This window comes from Medicago truncatula, chromosome 4 (assembly GCF_003473485.1).
Source record: "Medicago truncatula cultivar Jemalong A17 chromosome 4, MtrunA17r5.0-ANR, whole genome shotgun sequence".
NCBI classification, from domain to species: domain Eukaryota; kingdom Viridiplantae; phylum Streptophyta; class Magnoliopsida; order Fabales; family Fabaceae; genus Medicago; species Medicago truncatula.
The window spans coordinates 14,042,234-14,056,314 of record NC_053045.1 but is presented as its reverse complement, the minus strand read 5'-3'; the positions used below and the strand labels follow the sequence as shown (position 1 = coordinate 14,056,314).

The 14,081-nt window shown below is 33.3% G+C and overlaps 1 protein-coding gene and 1 pseudogene across 1 annotated transcript; one reads left to right on the top strand and one right to left on the bottom strand.

Moving 5' to 3' along the window:
• Positions 1-3,095: 3,095 nt before the first annotated feature.
• Positions 3,096-4,267, top strand: LOC112420782 (zinc finger protein ZAT4-like). Its single transcript, XM_024780467.2, has one exon. It carries the CDS (start codon positions 3,385-3,387, stop codon positions 4,114-4,116), a length of 732 nt encoding a protein of 243 aa, XP_024636235.1. The 5' UTR covers positions 3,096-3,384; the 3' UTR covers positions 4,117-4,267.
• A 7-nt stretch (positions 4,268-4,274) lies between these two features.
• LOC25491898 (CAX-interacting protein 4-like) lies at positions 4,275-7,562 on the bottom strand (annotated as a pseudogene).
• Positions 7,563-14,081: the final 6,519 nt, after the last annotated feature.

Here is a 14,081-nt window from a genome sequence, read left to right as displayed (position 1 = left end):
ATGTGCTCCTCCTTATGGTTTCAGATTCGATTCTCTCTTGAGCCAATTTAAGGGATTAGTTTAGCTTCTTAAAAAAAAAAAGGATTAATTGATAAAAAAATATTCAAAAGTTTTTAATATATTATTCTTTATTTATTTATTTATTTATTTGATAAACCATAATAATAATAACGACAACAACAACACTTTTCATTGGTTTTTTGTTTCTCTTTAAAAAAAGCAAACAATATTAAAAACATATTAAGAAATTTAATGCTTGTTGAAAAGAAAATTTAAAGGAATTAATTAAATGAATTTTTTATATGTTATTAATATATTTTTCTTTATTTGTTTTGGCTTTCAACCATAATAACAATAACAATTGTTTTTCATTTTAATTTATATAAAGCAAAAAAAAAAGTAAATATTAACACATTTAATGCTTTTTTTAGCTGACATTTAATGCTTGTGGAAAAATAAGAGAAGAATCTTTTTTTTCAGTTTATTGAAAAATTAATGTACTTAAACTATAATATAAACTCAATACATCATTTATTCAATAAATCTGAAAAAAAAATCCTTTATTAATGTATTTCTTAAAAAAAGTTATTAATGTATTTTTTTAAAAGAATAAGTTATTAATGTATTATTCTTTATTTTATGATCAAAACATTCTCAATTGTTCTTCAATTTATTTTACAAAAAGCCAAAAACATAAAGTATATTTGACCAATTTAATACTTGTTGAAAAACACAATTTTAAAGACAAATAAAATAATAAAAATATTTGCAAGTTATTAATGTGTTCTTTATTATCCCCATGAGCTTCGCTCAGTTGGTAGGGATATTGCATATTATATGCAAGGACCGGGGTTCGAACCCCGGACACCCCACTTCTTCACAATTAAATTGTGTGAGCTCTAGCCACTAGACTACTTGACAAAAAAAAAAGTGTTCTTCTTTATTGTACAATGATGTTTTTTTTGTCAAATATTATTTTTTCCCTTTCTAACCCACCATAATTAGAATTTTGAGTAGGCGGTCTAAGGTAAACCCAAGCGGACGATACACGAGGACGAGATTGGATGGGAGAGCTCTGGGTAGACCGTTTGAACCGTTCAAACCAATCATCGAGTCGAAAGGAGACTATTTGAATATTTTAGTATCAAACTATCTCGCAAATTGCATTTCAGAAATCAAACACAAGTTCTCTTTCTGAGTAGTCATATTGCCAACTCTTCCAACACCGTGTTGATTGTCAAATATCTTTTATCAAGTTATATTTTTTAAAAAAAGGCTAACAATATTTAATATTAACAAATTTAATACTTGTTAAAAATTCAAATGAGTAATTAAATAAAAGATATTTTTAGGTTATTATATCCTTTCAAAGAAAGAAAAGGTTTTTTATTTGTCTGAGGGAACAAAGAATGAAAGAAAAGGTTATGTATAGGATTTCATAATATTATTATATTACACTTTATTAAATATTGTTCGTTTCTTGAATTTTTTTATATATTTTATTAAAGCTTTTACTAGTAGTATTATGCAACACTTAAAATAGTTCAGCCAATCAATCCCATTCCACATTCCTTAATAAATGAATCCTAATAATGTTAAAATATATTCTACTTATTTTAATAAAACTTTTAAAAAGTAATCTCTAAATTCTTGAGTGGCATTTTTTTTTTAAGAGAAGTGATATTTGAACATCTATTTTGTGACAACTTTTGCTACAACTTTCTCTCTTATACTCACTTTATTTTTTACTTTATCTCTCTATTGCTTTGATTTTCGTGCAATATCTATTTTTTCTTTGCAAATTATGATTGTCCCCATAAGTTATCAACTAAAGGTTGTTCAAATAACACTCCTCTTTTTTTAAGCGGTAACATTCAAAATATTTTGAAACACACTCGAGGGATAATATTAAAACTTAAGTTTCGACACTAGCATAAAAATAAAAATTTCTCAAAGATAAGGGTAAAATTCAAATAAACCTTATTCATAAAAAGTTAACAAACCTTAAACATTCTCTTTTCTCTAAAACAACAAATTTTCAAATAAATGTAAGTAAATTATTTATAATCTTAGTAAGCTTCAATTTTCATTGATTTTGTATGGCTTCCAACTATAGTGTCACTCATATGATTCGTTACAGACAGGGAAGGATTTAGAAATTTACCAAATTTAGTAAGGCACACGTTATGTGCATACAAACTCTCTTACAAGAACAAATTGTTAGCAAATAATCAGAAAAATTATGATCACAAATCATGATTTTTCATTTTATTTTGTCTTTGATGCAATTAGACATTAATGACTCTTGATCTAGATTATTAGTTTACACATGCATTCTTTAAGACATGATCAAAGATACAGTGCAAACAATATGGAATGCATGTTAAAAAATATGAACAATTTTACATGGATAAAATGGAGGTTACATAATCAAGGAGTTTCTCTTCAGATTAGTTTGCCAAAATACCTATTTTAGAAATATTCATCATGGAATCAATGGTAATATATAAGCATGCATAATCTCAGTTAAATACTACAACAGATTCCTGGTTTACTATATATATCAAATACTCTTTAACTTTCATTTTGTCCTTGAAATATAAAGCTCCTTATGACTAAACTAATGTGTAGTGCAAATGCCTGCAACTTACAACAACTAAGCCTTATCACACTAAGTGGAGTCGGCTACATGAATCAAACGACGTCATAGTTTTCTATCAAAAACCATGTCTTTCTCCAACTCATTTAAATGCCTGCAACTTAACAAACACAAATTCTTATCAAGTAAAATAATGGATATGTGTAGTATCAATATAAGCATAATAAGACAGAGTTAAAAAGTAGATCAAATATAGTGACATGAAATGGCCAATTTGTTGTATTTTTTGCCAACCTGCCAAATGCCAATTGTACAGAAAAAGATTGCAATATCTCTATCTAACTCTTTGTATTTTATTCATTTTATACTTTCAGAAAGAAGAAAAACATAAATGCAAAATCGGATTCTTAAATAATTTAATAATATTTTCTTTGTATAACCCCATTAAGTTGAAAATTAAGAGTAAAGCAAAAAAAAAACTAAAATGTTGAATACGGTGATAACATGCCACCAATTTTTACATTTATTACGGCTTTTTCTTATTTTGTTTCTTTTGTATAAGGAAGCCTTTTACTTTTATTACTATGTTATAGATACAAAGTATCCACCCCGTTTAGCATCGACTAATCTTTGACGGGCAACCGGTTGAACACACAAAGTGGATTCTCTTATAAGGAAGGCTTGTAACTTTACCCTCTATAAAATCCTGAATTCCGCAAACACTCCTCATCCAAAACAAAGAAGCGAGGAAGTATTTTCATTTTACATTAGAGTTTCTGCAAACTATGGAGAAGAGCGATGGGAAAACCTGTGGGATTTGTGGGAAGTGGTTCTCCGGTGGGAAAGCCCTTGGAGGCCACATGAGATCTCACATGGTTCATTTGCCGATTGTTCCAAAGCTTGAAACTAATACTCAAGCTGTAGACAATTCGGCCGATTCAACCCATCGTCGAAATCAATTTGCTTCCTCACAGACTTGTCTTCCCGAAATACAGCAAACACAGAATTTCCTATCCATGAAACAAAACTTCACTGCCTCCTCTGCAAACTCAAACAGAGAAAATGAATCTGTGTCCAACCCGAAAAACCCAACCCGCAAGAGATCCAATTGCGGACGCGAACTTAATGCTGCGGCTGATACAGAAGATATGTCAAGAGATCCAGGTGTTTTGATGGTATGGGGATTTTACAAAGATGCACAAAAAAGGGAAGGGATCAAGAAACAAAAAATGAGGGAAGAAAATGGCGAAAGCAGTAGAGGTGACTCGCTTGCACAAGCAGACTCTGAAGCCAGGTTCAACTGTGAGAGGTGCGGAAAAATGTTCCGATCTTATCAAGCTCTTGGTGGGCACAGAGTATACTGCAAAAGAGACAATGATGGTGATTTAATAGATCAGAAACCTTTTCACTGCCCAAATTGCAACAAAGTGTTCAAGTCTGCTCAGGCACTCGGTGGACACAAGAGGGTACACTCTTCCCGTGCTAATGAATTTCAAAGTGTGCAACACCCGTATTGAATTTTCAAGTCCCCAATGATGATCCTCGAATTCTCAAAAAGCAATTGTAGAGATAGGGAATTTACAGACTTCATTTGTGATTCTGTACACAGTTTTTAACTGTGTTCAGTTCTGAATGTTCTGAACAATAATTCATTTCAATCATTTGGGTTTATATTTATGTAAGAGGATCTTTTTAATTATCATTTCAGAGTTTGTGCTAGTAGTTTCTATCTTTTTTGTCTGTTAATTCATGCTGTTCACTGTAATTAATCGCAGATCGTGGAAAATAATGGTTTGTTCAAATTTCGTAACGCAACAGTGCTATAGCACTGTTATAATCACTATTTGACAGCATTTTGTACTAAACTACCACAGAACACACTACAGACACAATACAGCGCAGCTATAGCCACTATTTAACAACAATCATGTTTAGCCCAACTATTTCTCCATATCTCCATAAAGACCAAAATAAACTAAATAATCATATTTTCTTTTGTTAGCATGTGTATGGATTTAGATCAAACTTCATCAACTCCTACTCTGTTTTTGAACATGTACAAAGCCTGGTATGGTTTTCTAGTTGAGAAATTGAACTTTGATGAATTGTCTCTTTTTCAAAATTTGATAACTCCTATGAGTTCATCTAATAGTTCGTTAGAAGCCATTACTGGCAAAAAGGCTAGATGTAAGAGAAATACCTAAGAAATCATGATCATACAAAAGAGGTATCAGATCTACTGCCGAAAGTTAAGATATGCCCCTAAGATTACGTAAATAAAAAACCAGCTTTTGGGATTGCGAAAAAGTGTAGCACCCTCTAATGGGCCCCAGGTGACTGAAAAAAAAGAAGCGGACAAAACTGTAGAGGTGGCAACTAGTTCGAATAATAAAACGAGGAAAAAAGCAAAACCGAAGCGGTTGAGAAGGCTGAATGAAGTCATATAGGAACAGAAAATTTATATATTTATTTGTGCATGTTCTATTGGTTCTTAAACATACTTCTAGTGTTGTCAATCACAGATCAGAGAATGGAACTGCATATTTTACTCAGATCTCTTTGGTTCCACTATTTTTTATTGAAATCAAAATGTGTTACTTTTAATTTCATCTCCATGATGTGTCATATACCAATCTCTGTTCTTAAGTAATGGTTTCATTTTTTATTATTGAAGATAAGTAAATGGGGAGAGAAGGAATTATGAGATTTTTTATTTTTAGGAGAAACAATGCCTTACTTGGCGAAGATGTGTAAAATCTTGCCACATGTGAATCCTAAATGATCCAAAAGCACCACATGCGCATCTCTGTGAATGTTAACTCAAGCTTCTTAACCTTAAGATCAATTTGACTGATGGAGTCATCTTTTAGGGATCGCTTGAGTAATCTCGGTCATCCAGGAACAAATTTGACCAATCCCTTATCTTTAAAGGACCAAAATGATTATTAATATTATTCTCTAACGTTGTCGCACTATTATGTGCATGGCTAATATTGTCTCTAAATAGTACTTTCCTATTCTTTTATACATATATTGGACACAAGAAAACTCCACAAAATTGATAGCCTGTCACAAATTCATTTGTAACTCTTCTCATATCATTATTCACCCTTTTATCCATCTATTTATGAAGCTTGGGAACTTCCATTCTTATTTCAGATTAACATGTCAATCACAAAGCAAGCAATAAGAAATCCAGAACAAATATATAGCAACCCCATCAGTCTTCTACCCTAGGGTTGAACACGTAGGATTCAATATTGGCAGTGTATATACTACTGGTCCCTTTAAGCAATCAAAACGATTGTTATTACGATAAGCATGACCAAGTTAATATATTAACTTGTGTCGACTAAACACGTTCATAGCAGATAAATGCAAGATAGAAGACATGAATGAAACAAATATTCACCTTTCGGAAAAGTGTGAACTTACTTTGATATGCAATAGAAATAACTGAAATAGAGACCTCAGTTGCAAAACTTTGATCTGCAATTAATTGTCAAAACAAAATAAATTAGCTTAATATAGTACATGCATGTATATTATGGCATCGTTTGATCTGTAGGGTAGTAGTATTAACCCTTGCAAATATTTAGAACTTTTAAAATATCTTATGCAATTACAACAATTATTACAGTGAATCATCTGATGAAGTAGAAAGTTCGAGCAGAAAGGGTGACTGCTGAGAGCCCTGGAGGCTCTGATGAAGAAGGAAGCGATCGTCATATTTAACCCAAATTTAAGAAGCAAACATACCAAACGCAAACAACTCCCACATCTAATTAAGCTCTTAAAGGAAACAAAATAACACAAAATATAAAGCTCATTCAACATCAAAACAACCATCCATATATCCAATCATAAATAAGTGTAGAAAATCAATAATATCAAGTCATACTGATAACTATATTCTGAAGCTCAACTGAAATATTTGAACAAGCATATAGATGTATGGTACATAAAAATTTACAATCATCAAAAGACATATGATAAAAGTTTAGAAACATCAAAGGACATACGATTGACTACTCCATTGCTCCTCTAATCATCATCTCCATAGTGGCTGATTTTTTTATGTCCCTACCCTTCCTTGAACCATTATATCCATCACCCAAATCACTGTCAGTTGACGATGAAGTCCTTTTGATATTTTTCTTGTGCCGCGAAGTAGAATACTCGGATGTTTCAGAATCAGAATCTGAAAGACGACTTCTCCTTTTCTCTTTCCTACTCTTCCTTTTCTTGTGCCTACATTCATCACTATCATCTGGAGACTTGTCCCTCCTGCTTTTCCTGTGCTCCCTCTTTTTCTTCCTCCTCCTCCTTTCACCGGAACTATCTGAATCACTAGCTTCCCTCTTACTCTTAACACTCCTTTTCTTTTCCCTACCTCTCCTTTTCCTCTTTCGATCAGAAGCTTTGTCTGACTCATCATCATCTGAGATCCTTCTTTCTATAAAAACCTCTCTTCTCACTAACTTTCTTCCCAGACCTTTTAGCGATAGCTCTCTCAACCTCTGAATCAATCTCAGAATCTGAACTCTCGCTATCCTCTTCCTCCTCTTCTGAGCTCTCAACATTGCTTCTCTTATCCACCTCAGCCTTTCCCTTCAACTTATCCATTCCAACAAACCCCAGTGACCGCATTCCTTCAAGATCCTTCTCCTCCTTGTCATCTTTGATTTTCACATTGTTCTTGCACTGAAACTTGAGGTGCTCAACACGGCCACATCCACGTCAGCAATGGTTATCTTAGCGAGCTGTAAAAACCCTTGGTAGCTGGCATATGCATTATCTGCATCAGGGTCTGCATTTGGCTGACTTTGAGAAGTATCCTTGTCATCCTTATTGGGTGCATAAGGGTCATAACCAATGGCACTCTGTGAACCCTATTGTTCGCAGGCATGCGAACCCTACCTGCTGTAGCCGGCATCTTAAGATTTCAATGTAGTTCCAGAACCTGGGAAGAAAAAATAAATAGACAACTATCAGGAACAAAAACACAACCCGATAAAATATCATACTGTGCAGAATGAAGTATATGATCTTAACCTAAAATTCACACAACTATAATAAACAGCAACAACAACAACAACCAATCATTATCCTATTAAGTGGGGTCGACTATACGGGTCAAATTGCAGATTTCTCCAAAGCTTGAAATTGATAATCAAGCTGTAGACAATTCCGCCGATTTAACTCAAGTCGAAATCAATCTGCTTCCCCACAGACTTGCCATCCCAAAAAACAACAAACACATAATTTCCTATCAATGAAACAAAGCTTCTCTGCCTTCTCTGCAAACTCAAATAGAGAAAATGAATCTGTGTCCTACACGAAAAACCCAACCCGCAAGAGATCCAATTGCCGGCGCAAACTTAACGCAGCGGCTGATACAGAAGATCTGTCAAGAGATCCAGGTGTTATGATGGTATGGGATTTTTACAAAGATGCGCAAAAAAGGGAAGGGATCAAGAAACGAAAAATAAAGGCAAAAGATGGCGAAAGCAGTAGAGGTGACTTGCTTGCTCAAGCAGACTCTCAAGCCAGGTTCAAGTGTGAGAGGTGCGGAAAAATGTTCCGACCTGGCAACAAAGCATACTGAAAAAGTGAAAACGATGGTGATTTCACAGATCAGAAACCTTTTCCGTGCCCATATTGCAACAGTGTTCAAGTCTGCTCAGTCACTCGGCGGACACAAGAGGGCACACTTTTCCAGTGCTACTGAGTTCGAAGTGTGCTACACCCACATTGAAATTTCAAGTCCCCGGTGATGATCCTCTAATTCTCACAAAGCAATTGTAGAGATAGGAATTTACAAACTTGATTTGTGATTCTGTACACAGTTTTTAACTGTCTTCTGTTCTGAATGTTATGAACAATATTTGATTTCAATCATTTTAAGTTTTAACAATTTGACAGTGTGGTTTTATATTTATGTAAGAGAGATCTTTGTTTTAGAGGGGTAACCTTGGTGCAACTGGTAAAGTTGTTGTCATGTGACTGGAAGGTCATAGGTTCAAGTCCTGGAGCCTCTTGTGTAAAAAACAGGGTAAGGCTGCGTACAATACACCAATAATAGTGGGACCCCTTCCCGAACCCCGCATCTGCGGGAGCTTTAGTGCACCGGGTTGCCCTTTTTAGAGATCTTTGTTTTGATTATCATTTCAGAGTCTGTGCTAGTAGTTTCTATCTTCTTTGCATGTTCATTCATGTTGTTCAGTGTTATTAATTGCATATCGTGGAAAATAATGGTCTGTTCAAATTTTGTAACGCAATTGTGCTATAACGCCGCTATAATCACTATTTGGCAACATTTTGTACTGAATAGCGTACCACGGAACACACTACAGCGCGGCTATAGCCGCTGTTTAACAACACTGATGTTTAGCCCAACTATTTCTCCATATCTCCATAAAGAACAAAATAAACAAAATAATCATATTTTCTTTTGTTTGCACGTGTATGGATTTAGATCAAACTTCATCAACTCCTACTTTGTTTTTGAACATGTACAAAGCCTAGGATGATTGGCTTCACTAATGGGACATTAGAACTCTCTAATTTTCACAAAGCTTGTACTTATGAACAATGTTAAAAGGAAGCCGTGGCATATTTTTTGACAACCGCCATAGACAATTTGAGAAGAGATGCCCACCATGGCAGCTCCATAGGCTACAATGTGTGTTTATATGGCGGCTATGAAGCACAAACTCAGACAAGGACATGGACATATCGACACCAACAATAATTTACGAAAATGACATAATTCGATGTATTCATCTGTGTCAGTGACATGATACGTATCCAACAATTTGGCACACCTAATATGAGGAGTATCTGTGCTTCATGGCGGATTTTGGCATTCCACCAACGACAGGACTGCTTATGACGTATGACTCCCCACACTATGGCTTAGACAAATGGACTCACATCTTGTATATAAAGTAACACACATCATATATAACTTGCTGAACAACAATCATAAATAAAATTTGTTATTATGTACTTATTGAAGCTTCAACGTAATTACAAGTGTTATCTATGTCATTATTTTGATACAAAAATATCTTCAAATTTCTTCGAACCTAGGAAGAAAACTTCTGTTCAAATTTTGGGTTAAACCATAAGGAAGGTTCCGTGCGAAGCTGATATGTATATGCTCTGCTATGGTTTTCTAGTTAAGAAATTGTGCTTTGATGAATTGTCCTTTTTTCAAAATTTGATAACTCCTTTGAGTTATTCTAATAGTTTGTTAGAAGCAATTTCTGGCAAAAAGGCTAGATGTAAGAGAAATACCCAAGAAATCATGATCATACAAAAGAGGTATCAGATCTATTGCCAAAAGTTAAGATATGCCACTATGATTCCATAATAAAAAACCAGCACTTGGGATTGTGCAAAAGTGTGGACCCTCTAATGGGCCCCAGGTGACTGGAAAAAAAATAAGTGGACAAAAGGCAACTAGTTCATATAATAAAACGGGGAAAAAAGCAAAACCCAAGCGGTTGAGAAGGCTGAATTTAGTGATATAAGAACAACAAATTTATATATTTCTTTGTGCATGTTCTATTGGTTCTTAAACATACTACTGATGTTGTCAATCACAGGACGGAGAATGGAACTGCATATTTTACTTTGTTCTCTTTGGTTCCACCTTTTTTATTGAAATCAAAATGTGTTACTTTAAATTTTTGTCGAATTCATTTTGTTCTGTTAAAAACTATTTATCAAATGCTACCTAAGGTTACATTATAGTTGGCTAGTTGCTCTAATTACTATAAGCTCACTGATATTATACCATGTATAATAATCCTATCAATAACACTCTGTTAGCTTCTGTTGCTTCTGTACAAAAATAGAACACAAAAGGACCCCTTAGGACCAAGATGCGGGATGCCAAATGACAACGAGAAAAAGGAAATTTCATCTCCCTGATGTGTCATATACCAATCTTTGCTCTTGCCTAACTCAACTTTTAGTAGTTAGAGTTGCATTCTTTGATTAAAGAAGGAAATGAGATAGAAAGGGAATATCGAGTGTTGAAATTTGGGGCCTAACTCATGCTTACAAAACCGGGTTGTAAGGTGAGGAGTGCCTCATCTTTATAAACTCTTCTCAATAGTCCTATCTATCCAATGTGGGACTAAATCCACCCCCTCAAAGCCAACACAATGAAGGCAAACAAAAGGCTGCAGTTTAGGCGACTAGGGGCAGACCGCAATAAAGGCGGAATTTCCAACATCGAGATTAAGTTACGGTTTCATTTTTTAATATCAAAGATATGTAAATTGGGAAAGAAGGAATTATGAGATTTTTTATTTTTAGGAGAAACAACGCCTTACTTGGTGAAGATGTGTAAAATCTTGCCACATATGAATCCTAAATGATTCTAAAAGCACCACATGAGCATCTCTGCGAGTATTAACTCAAGCTTCTTAACCTAAAGACCCATTTGACTGTCAATCACCAAGCAATCAATAAGAAATCCAGAACAAATATACAATAAATTAACAATTCCATCAGTCTTCTACCCTAGGGTTGAACACATCGGATAATATATATGCAGCATATATACTACTGGTGATTTTAAGCAATCAAAGCGAATGTTATTACGATAAGTATAATAAGTTGTGTATATTATATATTAACAAACTGAGCTGACTTGTTTCATGTATATGTGTCAGCACTCCAAAGAAAGGTGTAGGTTTTAATTCACCTTTGTTTTAAATTTGATCATCAACACATATTATTCTTCCAATATATTTCATAACCAAATTCCATTATTTCCCTATATTTAAAATGATTACATAAATAATGCATTATCTCTCGGTCAATGTTTTAAAAACTGAACCGGACAAGGGGAATCGGGAAAGGGAAGGAAGCTTTAAGAGAGAATTCAACTCAAACGGTATCATATAATTGGAAACAGTGGATCCTCTCCCGTTAAAATTTTCTATGAGCGCTGCTATTTACAGCGACACAATTTCTCAAAAATTACTCACGAATCAATAATTAACCAACCAAATCTCTTGTTTTCCGGAAAACACGGTAGGTAAAGGGGTTAGAGTTTTAAGCTTTCAGCTATTTCGAACATTCGTGATGTTGTCGCTATCAGTAAATTCGCGATGCCAAGCATTATCCATTTTCTATATTAGAATCTTAGACCACCGAGCATCCCATACTGCTCAATGTGGGACTTGGGCACCTCATAATCCTCAAGTCTCTGTCGGGTTCACTCCCCAAATTAACATTGATACATGGGAACGGATTCTCTCTAATGACACTGTTGTCAAATAGCAGTTATAGATAGCATAGCAGAATTTGAACAAACCGCTATTTGCCGCCATGCACGATTAACAACATTGAATGACATTATGGTCATCATATGAAATCTAGACCCTTAAAAAGTAAAAGAGTAAATTTATAATCCATTCATAACATGTAAATCACAAAGCAAGCAATAAGAATAAGAAATCAAGAACAAATACATAACAATCCCATCAGTTTTATTCTACCCTAGGGTTAAAAATCGAGAACAGTGTGTATTGAATAGAAAATAAATAATGCGAATAATAATAATAATGAATGAAGAAATCTTAATTCGAATAAAGTTTTCAAGTTACCAAATAAATCAAGCAAGGGTTCTCAGAATCGCGGCTATGCGGTGCAGGAGAGGAGAGGAGAGGAGAGGGAAAGGAAAACCCGACGACCAAGTGGTGTTGACTATGCGGCAAACGGCTGATGGGTAGTATTATGCACTGAATTAAGCTCAATGACCGTTTTGGAGCGAATCTAAATCTTATTTCAAGTCCTTAAAAAAAAAAAAAAAAAAATCTTATTTTAACAACCATTAAATAACTTTTGTGACTAGTTCTTTTTTCGGTAAAAAAAATATTGGAGAGGGAAAAAGGAAGAGAGAGAATAAAGATATAATATGAGTTTGAAATAGAAAGTTGTCAAAAAATTATCACAAAATGATTATATAAATATCATTTCTCAGTTAGATATGAGAGAGAATTGTGTGCCGTTGATAGTTCAATTGATTTGAAAATAAAATTAGTATAAATTTACTAAACACCTTGTTTCTTTCTTTCTTTTTACAAGAAAACACCTTGTTACTTTCACTTTAGAAAAAATATTTGTCTCAAATTATACGTCGCTTTACAATACCAATGAAATATTAATGTTACTTTTCCTATTATATCCTTAACTATTTATTACTATCTCTTCTTTCATTTATTTTTCCATATCATTTATTAAGGACAATTTTGTAAAACAACTCATAATATCTCTTTCCCACACAATATTAATTACATTTCTTAATATGTGTGAAAAGCCTAAAACGTCATATAATTTGGGACGGAGGGAGTAAATGTGAAGTGTGAAAAAAAAAAATGTTGTAATATTGAGATTTTTAAGTGATACCTCAAAAAAAAGTGATGTTTATTTTGATACATATAAAAAAAAACCTTAAAATGATAATTAAAATGTGATTGACTACCCAAAAAAATAAATTTAAAATGAGACTGAATATATTTTTATCATATATTGATTCAATAAGAGGAGAAGAGAGAATACGATAGAAGAAAAGTATTTTTATTTCATTGTTACTTGATTTGGAGCTTTGATACTCATAAAACATCTAAATTTATCAATCAAAATAAAAATTCAATACTAAAAATTTAAAAAATGTCCTAGACGTTATAACCATAAAAAGAATGAGAAACACTGGTTACAATCTTAATATATATATATATATATATATATACACACACTAGAGTTTCGACCCATGCGACGTACAGGTCCTACCGACTATAAAATCCTTCAACTTACATGTTATTCATTATTTATGGCACTTGTGCACTCAGCAAAATAATCAAATAAATCCATGGATCTTGCACATGTCTAGGATATTATTATAAATATAGCAAAATACATCACTTTAATATTTAAATCATCCACATCTGTCTAAAAAAACTTTAAATTGGTGTTCTCATATAATGAAAATAAAATAGGAACCACCACAACTTATAACCAAACACAAAAGACAAACTTGACTAAAACTCCAAACAAAACAATTTCAGTGTTTCATCAATCAAGAAACCAATGCCATACGGAAAAATACAATATGTATCCATGTAGAAAGCATGTCAGAAGAAAAATAGATAAACTATAGTTTAAAAACATCAAAATACATGCTGGTTTTCATTATATTAAAACACTAAATTGAAAGTATTAGTTACACAAATTGTTATAAACATCAAAATACATGCTAATTATAATTATCAAAATTTATATCAGAGACTGTAAGAAAGAGATGTAGATTACCATACCAAAGGAAGAAAGTCTTTGAATGTGTTCATGTCTTACACTCGCTGTTTGTTACCTCTACAACGTTTGTCGATTGCCGACCGTAGCCATGATCATTCTTCCATGAATTTGAACCAGAAATTGAATTCTTTGAAGTGTTTATGTC

What these genes read in the sequence shown, in the direction of transcription:
- LOC112420782 (XM_024780467.2), top strand. Translation starts at nt 3,385, where the DNA reads ATGGAGAAGAGCGATGGGAAAACCTGTGGGATTTGTGGGAAGTGGTTC.